We start from the raw sequence: 15,632 nt of genomic DNA on the forward strand, positions 1-15,632 counted from the left end.
TACAAGGCTCCGGTTCTGCAGGTGGTAGAGGTATCAGCAAGCTGACAGAAGCTGGAAGGAAGGCGGAGTCACAGAGCAAAGGGACATACAGAACATGAGACCACTCACGCGTCACAGCTCTGTTTGTGGGTCCCTAGCTGCATGAAGGTGAGTCTCAAAAGTAACTGCAGACTCGGCAGCTGGATTCCCATCCAGCTTGCCGATTACCTACTCATTTATTTTTGCAGTCCTGGGTATCGAGGTCCAAGGCCTCTCTCAGGCTACAAGCATGCCATCCCTATACCAGGGCTACTTCTCCAAGCTTGGACTTACCTGTGTATGTGCACACCGTGCACAGGTGTGCACACACATGCACATGCACATGCACACACGCATGTGTGCGCTCGTATGCAAGTCAATGCATATGCGGGTGTGGGAAGTAGAGGCCAGCCTTGGTGTCCTTCCTCAGATGCAATCTGCCTGGTTTTTAGACAGAAGCCTGTGACTCACTGCACAGGAAGATGCCTGGTCACAGGCAGATGCCACCACGTGCCCAGTTTTTATTTTTCTTCATTAAAAGAAATCATTTAAAGAAAAAAAGAAAACAAAGACCCCCGAGCCAGGCAGGGTGACTGATGTCCCACGCTGGGCAGGAGGTGCTCCTAAGCCAGGCAGGAGGTGCTCCCACGCCGGGCAGGAGGTGCTCCCAAGCTGGGCAGGAGGTGCTCCCACGCTGGGCAGGAGGTGCTCCCACGCCGGGCAGGAGGTGCTCCCACGCCGGGCAGGAGGTGCTCGTAGCAATATTTTTTTTTCTGTTTTCAAGACAGGGTTTCTCTACGTAGACCAGGCTGGCCTTGAACTCACAGTGATCCACCTGTCTCTACATCTGAGTTCTGGAATTAAAGATGTGGCGCCACCACCACCACCTCCACCTGCTCAAAGTACTTTTAGGCTCCAGCCCAGACCACCCACCCCTCAGGCCCACCAAAAGTGAACAAAATAAATAAGCACAGAGACTTTTTGTATTTAAAATTCAGTGATATTCACATTTTCTTGCAACATCATAATCTCGTTAGCAAACAATTAATGAGAGTGTTCTGTACAGCACAGAAGGTCAGGTGGATGCCAGGGCAGGGCTCCAAGGAGGCAGCACAGGGAGGCAGAGTGTCCCTTTGCTGTAGCACCCATTTTAATTTTGATCCCATTTTTAATTTATTTATGATGCATCAGAGATAGGGGACATGGCTATGTGATCATCAAGGACAATCTTTGCTGTCCGTTCTCCCCGTCCACCCTGTAGTTACTGAGAGCGGAACAGGGTGTCAGGTTTGGTAACAAGCACCCTTCCCTCCGGGCCCCGCCTGCCCTGGAATCTCAGGTCTCAGGCGATTTAACTCCATTTTCCCTTCAGAATTTTCTGCAGTACGGGCTATTAGAAACATTTTTTTCTGAGTTTTTCAGAGAAAATCTTCACAAAATTAATACATGCAGACATCTTGGTAATGAAGACCATTTCAACCTTTCTTGATTTGAGTTCCACATTTAGATTCGACTGGTTTGTTTCCTCTATTGTTCTGAGTTGATTTCAGGGGGAATTTGGGGAGGGGGGGAGTCAGTTAATGGCTCTGTAATTACATAACCTTAGCGATTATGCAAAAACTTTTTTTTTAAAAAAATTTGTTGCAAGATGCTTTTCTGGGCTGGCTGCTGACCTAAGACATTGGAAGATCGTGATAAGCCGCATATCGTCCAGTCACGTGATGGTAAATCTGTGAGGAAAGCCAGGTTCATTAATTAATAATTAAGCAAGGAACCGCATTAAGCAGTAATTATGCTGTTGCACAATAATAACTTTACTCGGCGCTGCGTTAGCACGCTTCTCTGCAAAATTTACACCCGACCTCTACAACAGACGCAGGTCTGCTTGCAGGAGGCAGAGACTCCGCTCAGGTTTCCTCAGCCTCTACTCTTCCAAGGACAATGCGCTTTACTCACCTGTCTCTCGATGTCGGAGAGCAGAGAGCTGGCCCCTATCCGGAAGAGGTCGGGAGTCAGCCACTCGTCCCCTAGTTCCTCCTTTACCAGAGAGAGCCACACAAGGGATTCCTTCGCTGTACGGATGCCTCCTGCAGGCTTAAAGCCTACCTAAGGAGGAGAGGAGAGAAGCCACTGTCAAACAGTGTCCCCCATCTTGAGTCACACTTTCCTTCTCAGCAAAGGGACCTGTTCCAGCAGAACCTTACGTGACCAAACTTCAAAATAACTTTTCCAAGGTAAGCGGGAACTGGGCCCTGCTTCTGAAGCGGCAAGAATGAGGGCATGCGTCACGTCATTAGCCTCCACTGTCTAGACTAAATCTGCACATCTGAAGAAGCCAAGGGAGGTGTCGAGAGATAAAATACACCACAGGTGTCCACCCAGTCTACACTGGTCCAGTGAGCCCTCATCTGGAGGTGCAAGGTACGTGTGTACTTAAGATGGAATCAGTGTGGCCAGGAGGTCAACCAAATCAAACCGGCAGCCATCAGCAAAAAGAACTACAGTAGCTTTAATCAGCTGAGCTGCAGGCTTCTTCTCTGAGGCTGTACACGCGTGGAGTTCTATAAAGCAGGCCAGCCATTAGTGTAAGCATGGGAGAGTCTACGGGGATAGTCATAAACCAGCCCAATTCATGGCTGAGAGCCATCTTGAACCCATGCTTTTTCAGAGGACGTGCATTCAGCTCTTAGCACTCATGTTGAGGGGCTCCAGCTCCTGGGGTTCTGGTGCCCTTTTCTGACTTCCTCAGGCACCCACATATACATGGTGCACACAGACACACAGGCATGTATGCATATATGCATACATACACGATACATACAAACACACAGGCATGCATGCACACATAAATCCTTAAAAAAAAAAGATATAGCCCAAACAGCCAATATGTGCTGTTTCTAGAGTATGTCTGATATCCATTGGAAAAGAACAGGTCCCATATATAGTAATCTGATAGTCCCCTGGATTCGCTTGTCCTAGGGATGTAACCATCCAAAAGAGTAGCCAAAGCTGCCAAGCCACACCGGGGCTTCTGTCAGAAAGATCACGCTAGCAGGAGGCACTGCGAACAGCATAGAGAAAGTGACTAATGAAGCAACAGGAGGCCACTGTGTGAACCGGACCACTACCACAGAACAGGGTCAGGAATGGACTCGGAGTGGTTCCCCTGCCTCAGTCACACATGGGGCAGCTAGCTCAGCAGGAGTACGGCACTTCTAGCCATTGTTGAGGAAAGGCAAACAAACAAATCAAGCGAAGCCATGAGCCGACAGCAGCATTCATGGCAACCAGGGGAGCCTTTCTATGGGTTGGGCAGTGTTCATAGAGATTTTCTATAAATATATTTCAGTGTCAACAATTCCAGTCGGTCATGTTTTCAAAAAGAAGTTCTTATATATGTTAATATTGTTCAAGGGAAAGAATACAGAAAACATAAATCTGTGATGAAATCAATCATGAAATATTAAACTCTAGCTTCTCAGGGGCAGCACCAAGCACAGCCTGGGAAGGCGCGCTTTTGTACCATACGGCAGGGTTTGCATCACTGGAGGAGGAACCACCCACGGCACCACCACTTAGCTTGCTGTCAACAACTTTAAGGCGGTGCCTGGCTTGCAGGTGCAGATACGGGTTCCGGCAGTTGGATATCAAACGTTACAAAGTAACTAGGATGTGTCTTTTACTTGGCCTTTGCTTAATGTTAAGTGGGAGCAAGAAAGACCATAAAGGAAGGATATAAAGACAAACAAAATTCCCCATCACCCACCCAAGAGCCATTCCTTTAGTTCCCAGCAACATGCTTTAGCTCAGGAAACATGGATGCCACGGTAACCTTCCAGATCCACAGCCGCTAAGACCTGGAGCCCGGAAACCCATGAGCGCGACAAGTTGAGTCTCAGATGTTCCAAGGTCAGTGCTTTATCAGAATCCTTCTGTGACCCAGCAGAATTAGTTTGTTAAACGACCTTAGCAATGAATCTGGTGGGCCTGGCAGTGATGACAGTGACAACGAATTTCTCCTCATATGGCTTCTCTTTGAAAACAAAACAGACCAACAATAACAAGAAAACACTCACTAAGTCGGCAGATCTGCATCAATGCAGCAAGACCGCCAAGTAGTTGCAAGTGGGGTCAGTGTGCGCTACGATAACAACAGCTATTTTCCTACCTGTGCTTAACACTGCGAGTTCTTCCAGAGAGAATTCTGCTACAGATTTGCTCTCACAAGGAGCACAATCCATGGAAGTCTCTAATTCCAAATAAATCTAAGCTACAGTCACTTATAAAGTCATAAAGACAGTCCGTCCACCACGTAAAGCATTAAAGGTCTGCTTGAAGGAGGTTCTAGGTGGCAGAAATCAAGATACTGGTTTTTAAAAGATGCCCCTCATGAAGGGAAATCTCATTATATTAAACACACACACACACACACACACACACACACACACACACACACACCTACTCAACTATGAAAAAAATTTCTTAGATAAGTTGTAACTAGGCAAGCAACTTGAAGTGAAAATTCCAAATTCGGTTTTTAAGAAACACCTCATATGCATTTTTCCTTTTAACTTCATACGTTTCAAAAAAATTCTGTGTTATTCTTCGAAAAGCTGACAAAAGGTAGCATATACCCTCCTCAGCTCGACACTCTCCCAAGCAGCATGCCCACCTTCCATAAAACACACACACGCAAAAATGGATATTTAATTCAAGAGCCATAGGAGGGAAGTTAGCTTCTCCCCGCTGTTACGCCGCATTTCATTATTCTGTTTAATAAGTTCATCTCCTCGAGAATTTTCTCTTCACCTCATATTATTAAAAGTAATAAGTTTTTCTGGACCGGGGGTTTCCCAACAGAAAAACCAATTTACGTGTGTCCTTCAATAATGACGGGAGGAGATGATTTCCCATTATCCTGCCTACTTTTCGTGTCGCCACCACAGCTTATCATTCAATAAATGTTACTCTGCGATTCTTTCCATTCCGGGAGGAAGTTAAATCTCTATATTAACCTGTTTTCGCCGGCCAACGCCTTGCCAGAAAAACCTCTGTGTCGCCGAACAATTAGTTGCTTAAAGAAGCCATTTAGGAATCTCTTGTCAGTGCTGAAACTGTCTTCCGTTAATAAAAGGACACAGAGTGAGTTTACATCTTGATCACACAGTGTGCCCGCACTCACACACGTGTTAATCGCATGCCTCCCCCCACCCAAGTGTTCTTCTGTAGTGAGAGGTAAATTAAACATTTATCTTAATAAAGGCGACTCATTCACACCTTCTGCACAGGGAGACGGGTGTACTGTGGGCTGTGAGGAGGGTTATAAATAGCATTCTCTTCACTTTGAAGGAAGATTTGCTGGCAATAACTTACCTTGTTTCCAGTTTTCCAGAAGAAATCTCTAATGGCCCGCAGCATCACGATGGCTACCGGGAAGGTGGCGTTTACTGTTTCTTTTCCAGTAGAGGTCTTAATAAAATCTGATCCTAAGACAGAAGCAAGAAAAACTCCCAGGTTAATTAAGAACTTACTTTTTACACTTTAGTCACTGAAAGAAATGAGTTGTGTGCAATCCCACCCCCCCACACACACACACCCATGGAATACTTTATTTTTTGGTAATTACGTGAAAAACTGAAAGGAAAAGCTCCCTTTAAAATAACTCTGTTTATACGTAAGAGGCAGAAGAAGGGAGAAGGCTTGTCAATTGCCGTCTTCTGGGCACGCACAGCCACTGCAGTCACATCCCGCCACAGCAGAAGCTGTCACTACCAGGCCTGTACATGACTGAGCCCGTCATTTCTCAGTCACGGATGGAGCTCTGCCCTCCCTGCTGAACTCTGTGCTACTGGTCAGTTCTGGGGAGGGGCAGTCAGTGTCTTTGGTTGAGTACCCATGGCTGAGCCCGCCAGACCCCAAGGGACAGACAGTTCTAAACAGAAAGTTGCATGGCCCTGGTCAAAATTCATGGATCACAAAACAAACACAAAGACATCAATGTATGAAAGGAAAAAACAGATGGTTGAGGGGAGGTGGAGGGCTAGAAGGGGGTAATAGAAGGGTGAGAGGGGGGTGGTTATAGGAAGGGTGGGCCGAGTATAGGGAAGTAGGCAGAGACTAAGGGTGGGCAGGTATAGGCAGGTGGGTGGGATCTAAGAAGGGTGGGTAGGTATAGGCAGGTGGGTGGGGTCTAGGAAGGATAGGCAGATATAGGTAGGTGGGTCTAAGAAGGGTGGGCAGTAGGAAGGTGGGTGGGGTCTAAGAAGGGTGGGCAGTAGGAAGGTGGGTGGGGTCTAAGAAGGGTGGGCAGGTATAGGCAGGTGGGTGGTCTAGACAGGGTGGGCAGTAAATGGGCGGGTCTAAGGAGGGTGGGCAGGGTATAAGGAAGTGGGTGGGGTCCAGGAAGGGGGGAGTAATAACGCATCACACACTTGTATAAAATGAAAAGAAAAACACTTAAAAACTTTGCCTTTCACCACCAGATAAATTAAATTAGCCACTCAGTGGGTTCTCATAGACTCTGATACTCTTGCCTCTATATTTCACAGCCAATTAAAATCCAGTTGGTTTGTTTAATGCATAACTGAGATGAATAAAAACAATTTTATGCCCTGTGCTCACCACCATGTATCTTGACACTCTTCCCACAGAACCGTGGGGTGCTTATTCACTCCACGCTCATCCTCTCACACTCGGGAGGAAACATACACACAGCACAGGTGTGACAGCCCCGGAACTGTCACCAGGTGACTTCTGTTGCTTTAATGAAGCGGCGGATCTCCCACGCAGGTGAGGATTTCATGAACGGTAGGGTACCCTTTCCTAGTTTGCGGATGTGTTCAACGACTTCCCCAACCCCTTCTCTTGAGTCTTAAACCTGCTTGTGTAGTTTACAGGAACAGCAGCAGGATCAGCACCTAGGAGCTGTGTGCTGTCGTGAGCACATAGAGCCTTACCACTCCTATTACAAGAACTATCTTCAAAGAGGCCACCAAGACATGGAGAAGCTAAGTGGCTTCCGTGACGTCACATGGTACAGAGTCTGTCTGTCCTTGTCTCCCTCTGTCTCTCTGTCCCTCTCCTCTTTCCCTTTCTCTATGGGAGTCTGTAAGTGATTTCAGCTAAAGCAGTTTACCTTGGCCTGTCTGTTAGAACTGTCCCACTTGTCTGGGGCCACACAGTCAGGCAAAACAGAAATGCCTTCCTTCAGGTGGTCCCTAGCCCAGCAGTGCTCAAAACCCAACCAATCCATGCTCTGGAAAGCTCCACCATATATGGCAAGAGAAGGATGTTCTGGGTCCTACTTAGGCGAGGGAAAACCGACCGTGATGCTGTATCCTGTATCACATATGCAGTTTTTAAAAACTAGAGTTGGAGCTTGGAGTGCTTTCATTCACCACAAAAGTGACAAATAACTGAATACATATATATCCACGCAGATTTAAATATTACCCAAGGAGTACGTACACTGAAATGTCACGTGGTCACTCTGTGTTCAATTTGTCTCACCTGAAATGAATTATATTTTCAGATGAAAGAAACCCATGTTCTGTATCCCCCAACACAGACCACTTAGGAGCAGGTTCACAGCTCTGTCCAAGGAATCTGGGCAACAATGCTTAAAATCAGTTTTGGTCTCTCTGAGTCTATTGAAGAAATGTGGGACAGAACATGAAGAAAAAACCTAAATCTTCCCTTATGGTTGGGTTGAAGAGACACTTCCAGAGCTAGTCTGTACACCGGAAGACTCGATTAGACACACCTTTATTATACATGCTGGGAAGTGTAAAAGCAGCTTCCCTACAAAACCATGGCAACCTTAGAGGAATAACATGAAGGGCTGGGAGTCAGCCTGGTGTCCAACTCTGGCTCTGGTAGCCATGCAAATTCAATCTCCCTCCTTTCTAGAATGGATCTGAAAATCCCTACTGCTACAGAGAGTTACACGAGGCGTCAGAAGGGATAATATATGTAAAAGCACCAAATCCCTCAGGGACTATGCACACAGATGAAGCAGAGGCCTTAGGTAGGGCCTCTGTGTTGGCGTCTGGGGTAGTGACCCACAGAAGCCCCATAATGCTCTAAGCAGTAGAGATTATGGGCCATTCTGAAGGGATCTCAGAAAGACCAGAAGGCTAAGAGAAATTTAGACAGGGAATGAGGGTTTAGAAGTCACAAAGACTCTTGGGAATTGTGTCTGGAAAGCCTAAGGAAGGCTGAATTCCAAAGTAAACTGATTGATGCTTCTGGTGAAAGAAATTCTGAGCCAGTAAAACATGCAGAGTGCGGTGGGGCTGTTGTTCACTACTGACTCGGATCTGCAGTGAGGAGGGGAGACGAAAGTAGGGTGAGTGGATAAGGAAAGAGGCACATGCTTGGTAGTGAAGGAGCTTGAGTCTGTTCAGGCCGAGAACAGGTGAGGTGCAGACAATGTTTTCGTAATTATAAATATCACTAAGATTTGCCCTGGGACAGGAAGAAATGTACTTTGAAGGCAAATTCCCCTCATCAAGAGCCCCAGCATGCAGTGATGAGAATTCACTTAGAGGGAGATTGGGTTGGAAAGGTGAGTGTCTTCGGGGTACCCAGCTGGGGACATGTTTTCATGGGTTAAGTCAGAAAGGCACACAGAGGCCTCTACAGCTACAGTTCTGTGCAAAGGGACAGGTGGCATCTCAGGGTGGCAGTAGATGAGAGCTCATCTGTTTGATAGCATCCATGTCCTGCTGGTTTTGCAGACAGGTAAGAAGGCAAGAGATAGGTCCTGGAGACTTGTACCTAGGCTCTAGAAAGCTATAGGGGGCACTCGACACTCGCCATGGTCAGTGGCCCTGCATGCAGCTCTCCTGCGTGAGTTATTCATAAAGCTATAGAGGTAATTAAGCAGCAGTGTAGAACCCAGGATGACAGAGATGCTAGGAACGTGGACTATCTGCCAAGAAGAGCTGACACAACAGAGAAATCACATGTGTGGCACCCACCAGGATTTGAGGTTGTCCCTGCTGGGTTTCAGTCTTGTTTCAGCATTGTCTTTCCTGGACATCACCATTCCTTTCTTTTCAAATGGGAACTTGGACTTGGTGTACATCGGGAGCCCATAACTTCTCTGAGACTACCAGACTCATAGTGAAGGGACTTCTTTGAGTTTCAGAGCATTTTGGGTCTTTGAGCAGGGTTGGAACTGTAAGACTATGGACATTTCTAAAGTTGGACTCAATGTATTTTATATGAAGATGGCCATTAGTCTATGGATCTAGGAGCAGGACGGTGAAGGCTTGGTCCCTACATGGAAACACTGTCCTGGAAGATTGTGGACCATCAAGAGGCAGAGCTGTGCCGAGCTTCACTGGAGGAAGATGGTTGCTAGGAACAAAACTTGAGGTTTCTATCTTCATCCTTGCTTGGGGTCTATATCTTGGTCTTGTCTCTGCTTCCTGTTCTGCCAAGATGTGAGAGCTGAGGAGTTCCAGTCAAATGCTTCTGACACTAACTGAAGCAGATTCCCCTCATGACTTGCCCAACATGATGGACTGTTGACCCTCAAACCACAAGTTGAAAATTCCTTCCTCTCTTAGTTGCTTTGTTGGATATTTGGTTGCAGCAATGCGTAAAGTAGAAAATACTCTAGCACATGTATAAATACCACGAAAAGGACACACTGCAGAAGGTCACCGTGCGCCTTCTTTTCTGAGGCTTCAAGCCAACTGAGAAACGGGTGCCTGCCTGCCATACAGTGGGACGAGTTATTCGGGTCAACCACACACACCCTGCTCTTCTTCTGTCTGCTTAAATTATCATTTACTGAAATGGGGTTTTGAGTCTCCTGCCGCAAACACATTGTGAGTTGTGTAAAAGTTTGACTCTCATATTTTGATGCTCTGTTGCTAGGTACTGACTTTCTTAAAATTCATTTATTTATTCAGTGTGTGTGTGTGTGTGTGTGTGTGTGTGTGTACGAGCACACACATGCATCTGTGTGTGCACATGCATGCGTGCACATGCATGTGTTTGTGTATGTGTGTTGCCAGGAATCACATGTGGCAATCAGAAGACAGCGTGTGGGAACTGATTCTCTCCTTCCACCGCGCAGGTTCCTAGGACTGGACTCAGGTGATCAGATTTGAAGTAAGTGCCTGTATTCGCTGAGCCACCCTCAGTATAGGCATATTAAGGAATCTTATGCACTGTTAAAAACAAACAAATAAAAGCAATCCACTTGCCAAATATAAAAACCTTTTTTAAGCCTTCACAGTGCTGCTAATGTCTGTACTGTGTAGAATACAGCTACTCCTGTAAGTTAACATGGTGTATCCTTCTCCAGCCCTTTTCTTTCAACCTTCGGGTCTTTATCATGGATTTGTTATAAACATTCAGTGGGAACTCAGTGGCCTTTTTTAAGACTCTTTTTTAATTGGTATATTTAGACCATTAACATTTAAAATGATTATTAGTTCTGTTGGATTAATTTATACTATCTTCATATCTCTTCCATCTGTTACATTTTTTGTTTAATTTTCACATCCCTTTTGGGTCTTCTCTGGCTTATTTGAGCATTCTATTTGATTCCATTTCATTTCCTCTCATCATAGCAATGATGCTTCTCTCGTACACTATTTAGACTTCCCCAGAGTATTTAATACACATTTTTCAGTTCATCCCAGTCCATCTTCAAGTAACACTGCACTCCTATGTGGGTACTGCCAGTGCTCTTGCTTTTTAATAAAGAGTTCCTAAATTGTTTCTTCTGTCTGTCAAAGTCCTGCTGTTACTCATTACACTTTCTGGTCTTTCCCCACCTAAAAGCCTTCCTCTAACACTTCCAGCAGGGAAGACGATCTAGCACCTCCTCCCTCAGCTTTGGTTCCTGATCAGTGAAGAAGGACACCACCACTGCTACAGAGCTCCACTGTTAAGAACTTTCCCTCACTCATTGCTGACCTGATTTCTGATGAGAAGTCGGCTTGCATCATGTCTGCCTCCTTGTCTGCTGAGTTCATTTCCTATGTCTGCTGAGGTCATTTCCTTTGTCTGCTGAGTTCATTTCCTATGTTTGATGTGGTCCTTTTTTTGTCTGTTGGGGTCATTTCCTTTGTCTGCTGAGGTCATTTCCTTTGTCCAATGAGGTCATTTCCTTTGACTTGGGTAGATAATATGTTTTCTTTCTCTGGCTTTAGTTTTCAAGGTTTCCTGTTTGCCTTTGGCTTTCTCCTATTTGTATAAGCCATGACTAGGAACAATTTTCTTTTTCAGTCTCTGACTTTCTTAGAGCTGTGATTTATGTTCTGTCCTTAATTTTGGGACAATTCTGGCCATTATACAGTTCCTCTCTTTCTCTATTCTCTCTCTCTTTCTGATATTAGAATTATGCATGGTCATAACTTCTGTAATTCTCTCCAAATTTTTGTTGCTTTTGTCTTTCCTAAGCACTCCAGCTCTTTACATTTGAGTCTCAGGAGTGTCCATCGACCTGTTGTCACAGTCACCTGGAAAAGCAAGATCTGGAAGTATTAGGGACTGTGCTAGGCCCTTCCTTTCCTAGACATCAGATGCGAACTGCAATCAGAACTGTATATATGAGGAATAAATTGGAATGTATCAGATGAATATGATGGTCAGAAAGAACTGCAATGTTTGAATTAATCCCTTCAATTAGATTGATGCACGGACGATGCTGCAGGGACGATGCATGGGCACAATTTGTTAGAGAGAAAACTGAAGGACAAGGTAGGTGGGAGAGCCTGGCCATTGACAAAAGCACTGAAAGCACAGCAGAGCAGGCATGGCCTCCGCTTAAGTAAGCTGAGGGGACACGGTGATTCTATAAACATATGTTTTAGGGGATGCTACTATTGGCCCAGGGACAACTCCGCATATGTGAAGCCCTGGGTTTCATCAAAGCTACTGCTAATGTTTCTTACATTAAAACACTATAGAGGGTTTTGAACCTGCAAACATCTGGCTTCTGTCCTTAGGGCGGCATGAGGTCTGATCACATGACTCCAGGGTTTTCAGACACCGCATTTATGGTCTGTTTTGGAAATCAGGAAGAAGATGACAGAGAATCATACAGCATACAGTCCAGGCATTTAGGAAGTGACTTTCATTAGATTTTTGGGAGGAAAAAAAATCAAGATTTGATTACACATAATATTTTAGAAAATACATTATATGACTGCTTTACCACTGCTGAAGAACACTGGACTCTCCAGTGAGACTAGGGAGTCATGCTTTTGTTTCATTTCTCATTTTAATATCATTTCTCCTACCCTTTGCTAAAACAAAATTACCTCAGTGAAATACATGCTGCCTTCAGAATCATCAAAAGCCCAAACACAATTGCCTTCCTCAGAGGACCTGTGAACCTGGCCACAGACAACTGGACTCTAGAGCACTGTGAACTCAGCCACAGTGAACCCACCTTAGAGTGAGTCTCAACCAGCCACAGCCGACCGTGCCTCAGAGAGAGACTGCGAACCCAGTCACAGCCAATCCTACCTCAGAGAGTGTGTGTGAATCTGGCAACAGCCAACCATGCCTTCCGAGTGCTCAGTTTAGGAGCCAAAACCTTAAGAGAAAATACCTCCCCATCCACATAAGCTATGTCCACAAGTTTAATGAAGTGCGCCAACGCCAAAACTAGATGAGAAAGGCCCGAGACAGTGTCAGGAGGAGTCCAGCAAATGGACCAGCGCTCAACTGTGAGTAGTTGAAATTAAAAATTAATAATAAATGCACTGCTTTACATAAAACTGTATTTCTTATTTTCCTAATTTGGCACCTTTAGCTCAGTTCTCTTTTTGTGGTCTAAGGCTACTCAAAGCTTTCCTGCGGCCTGTAATTACAAGTCTCCATGGTACTGTTTCATTAAAAACTTCCATTAAACAACAGCTGCCCCTGTATATGGTCTTCTAATCAATTTGGTCAAAGACAATGACTTCTAATCAGCTGTTGATAAAAATAGAAGATGAAATTTTAATTCTAATAGATTAACCACAAACTCAAGACAGTCTTCAAAATCCATCTAACTCTATCCTCCAGTGGATTTAATGACTATTCAGCAGCTCATTACTAAATAGAACAAGACGAACATTTTCCAGTTCATTAAAGAAATGTACTATGTATTTTTGCATTGTCCTCATGATTCGTTACAGGGAGTCTTAATTACAAGATAATGGATAATGGTTATTAAATGCAGAGTGCAGTAATGAAGCCCTATTCATTTGTGAGCCTCAGAGACCGCAAAGAGAGGAAAATAAAATTACTAGCTTCAAAAGATTAACGGATCAAATTATTATTCAATTTTCAAAATCTCATTCAGACTTCATAGAAACAAGAAGAGATTAAAAACTAGTATTAAGACCAAAGTAGTACATTTACAAAAATAATATCTTAGGGCTATTGCCGCATAATAAGCTTCGGATGTGATTATTTTTTAAAGTATAACTAACAATGGGAAAACATACATTTTTATTTCCTGAACAAATCTTATTTATGATACAGGCAGTTTCTAGAAAGACCTGAAAGCCTTGGTGACCGTGGAAAATGTGCTCCGACGCACAAAGGAGAACGCAATGGGAGCTGCTATTAACAGTGTGTGCTTTACTAATGAAAAATAGGGTTTAAGCTCAAGCACTGCCGGAGAGAGCCTGTCCCTAAGTGCGAGTCGCACGGACCCTTCAGTAAGAGCCCTGAGCACGCCGTTCATTAGCCTCCTGTTTTCTATTACTCCCTGAGAAATGACCCATTAAAGGGAGTGGAGAAGTTTGGGGATTTTTTTATGGTGATTTTTAACACTAATTTACACTTACGATCTGCAATGAGGTGCTTTTTAAAATAAACAGAATGTATAAAAATATGAGACGCCAGATTAAAACCTACTAGACTCGTTTGTTCCATATGTGCTTAAAAATAATTTAGGGTGAGAGATAAAGATCCAATTTCATGGTTGAAAAATGTCTACAGAAGGAAGTTGGAAGCAGCAGTCGAATGCAAATCTTTAATCTAAGAACAGTCGTTTCACAAAGATGTGGGCGCATGATCCATATAATGTCTTTCCGTGAGAGAAACGGGGGGATGTTTGGAAAGACGGAGAGACAGACAGACGGGTGGATGGACAGACGGACAGACAGATGGATGGGCAGGCAGGCCGATAGAGGAGGAGAAGGAAGAGAAGGAAAGAGAAAGGGAGTGGAAGAAAGGGAGGAGGGTCTTTTCTCTCCGGTTCGTTCTTTCTCTCTGCACACACAGCCATGCTAATGCTTTCCCCTGTGTCTAGTCCATCCTTCAAGCGAGGCAGCACCCTAAGAAGTAAGGCATATTCAAACAGAAGGGCAATCAGAAAGCAGCTACAACCTCAGGGGTTAAAATGGCTCTAAACACCAACGGTATCCTTGGCTCATGGGAACCACGTTCCTTGCAGTTGGTCTCCTTAAATAAAAGTTAAAGATGTGGTCACTTAGAATAATACGAGATAGCTTGATCCAAAGCAGACTGTGGAGTGACGGCCCACACTGCACTGTTCTTGGTAACGTTGTGTGGAGACTGAACCGTACCAGCAACGGTCTGGCTGGGCTTCTGGCTCAGCAGGTCAAGTGACTGCCTAGAATGGTCGATCCCCAGCACCACCTCGGGCCAGGCGCACACTGGCAACTCCAGCCTTCAGGACGTGGACCAGGAGCATCAGCGGAAGGCTCTCTCAGACTTCACAGCCATTCTGGCTAACACGAAATCTCAGTGTCTAGCCAACCCCGCGTTAGGGTGGGGGCTTTCAGTGAGAGTTTTATACTGCAGAGGTTCCTTTTAATTAAAAAAAAAATTGTTTGTTTAAAATAAATTTCAGAATTGTGACTATGCTGGAAACAAGTAAGTAGCCAAGGCAAGTAAGTCCTAAGAGTGGACGTCAGCTGCGTAAGCCCGAAGAGTGATGTCGGCTGCGTAAGCCCTAAGAGTGACATCGGCTGTGTAAGCCCGAAGAGTGACGTCGGCTGTGTACGCCCTAAGAGTGGACGTCGGCTGCGTAAGCCCTAAGAGTGGACGTCGGCTGCGTAAGCCCTAAGAATGACGTCGGCTGCGTAAGCCCTAAGAGTGGACGTCGACTGCGTAAGCCCTAAGAGTGGACGTCGGCTGCGTAAGCCCTAAGAGTGGACGTCGTCCGCGTAATCTTGTATACAGCGCTGAGTTTTATGGTCGTGGCCGGTAAGAAAAGCTTCACCTAACTCAAGTGGCCAATTTGATTTGCTCAGCATTTTGAACTAAGAGTCACAATAGTGAACGCTCAGTGTTTCAAACTTTGCTGTACGTAGTCTCTATTTTTATATTATCGTTAGTTGTTTAGAAAATATGTGTAAAAACCTAGAGTCTCCAAACGCAAATGCTGCATCCCGCCCCCCATGTTACGGGCTCGCCCTCTCCTTGCTCTCCCCTGTGTGAGGCTGAGGAAGGAGAATCATGGGATGTTCTGTGACAAGAACAAAGGCCCTGCGATAGACAGCAAGTGGACTGTAAGAGAAAAGGATGAGTTTGCAGGGAGGAAAGGGGGGACAAGGAAAAAGTAACCAAAGAGCCAGCTGTGGTTACACAGTCCTGTGACCCTCAGGCTGAGGCAGGAGGACTGC

The 15,632-nt window shown here is 45.2% G+C and overlaps 1 protein-coding gene across 1 annotated transcript in view; it reads right to left on the reverse strand.

Annotated features, from left to right (window-relative positions):
• Positions 1 to 996: 996 nt before the first annotated feature.
• Dera (deoxyribose-phosphate aldolase) overlaps positions 997 to 15,632 on the reverse strand; it is a 78,967-nt gene continuing 64,331 nt past the window's right edge. The window contains exons 7-9 of the mRNA XM_032905507.1: positions 5,392 to 5,504; positions 1,975 to 2,124; positions 997 to 1,748 (exon numbers count right to left, since the gene is read on the reverse strand). Of these exons, the coding sequence (XP_032761398.1) occupies positions 1,692 to 1,748; positions 1,975 to 2,124; positions 5,392 to 5,504 (320 nt within the window). The 3' untranslated portion in view covers positions 997 to 1,691. The remainder of the gene's footprint in view (positions 1,749 to 1,974; positions 2,125 to 5,391; positions 5,505 to 15,632) is intronic.

The sequence above is a fragment of the Rattus rattus genome, chromosome 6, assembly GCF_011064425.1.
Source record: "Rattus rattus isolate New Zealand chromosome 6, Rrattus_CSIRO_v1, whole genome shotgun sequence".
Classification (NCBI taxonomy): Eukaryota; Metazoa; Chordata; class Mammalia; order Rodentia; family Muridae; genus Rattus; species Rattus rattus.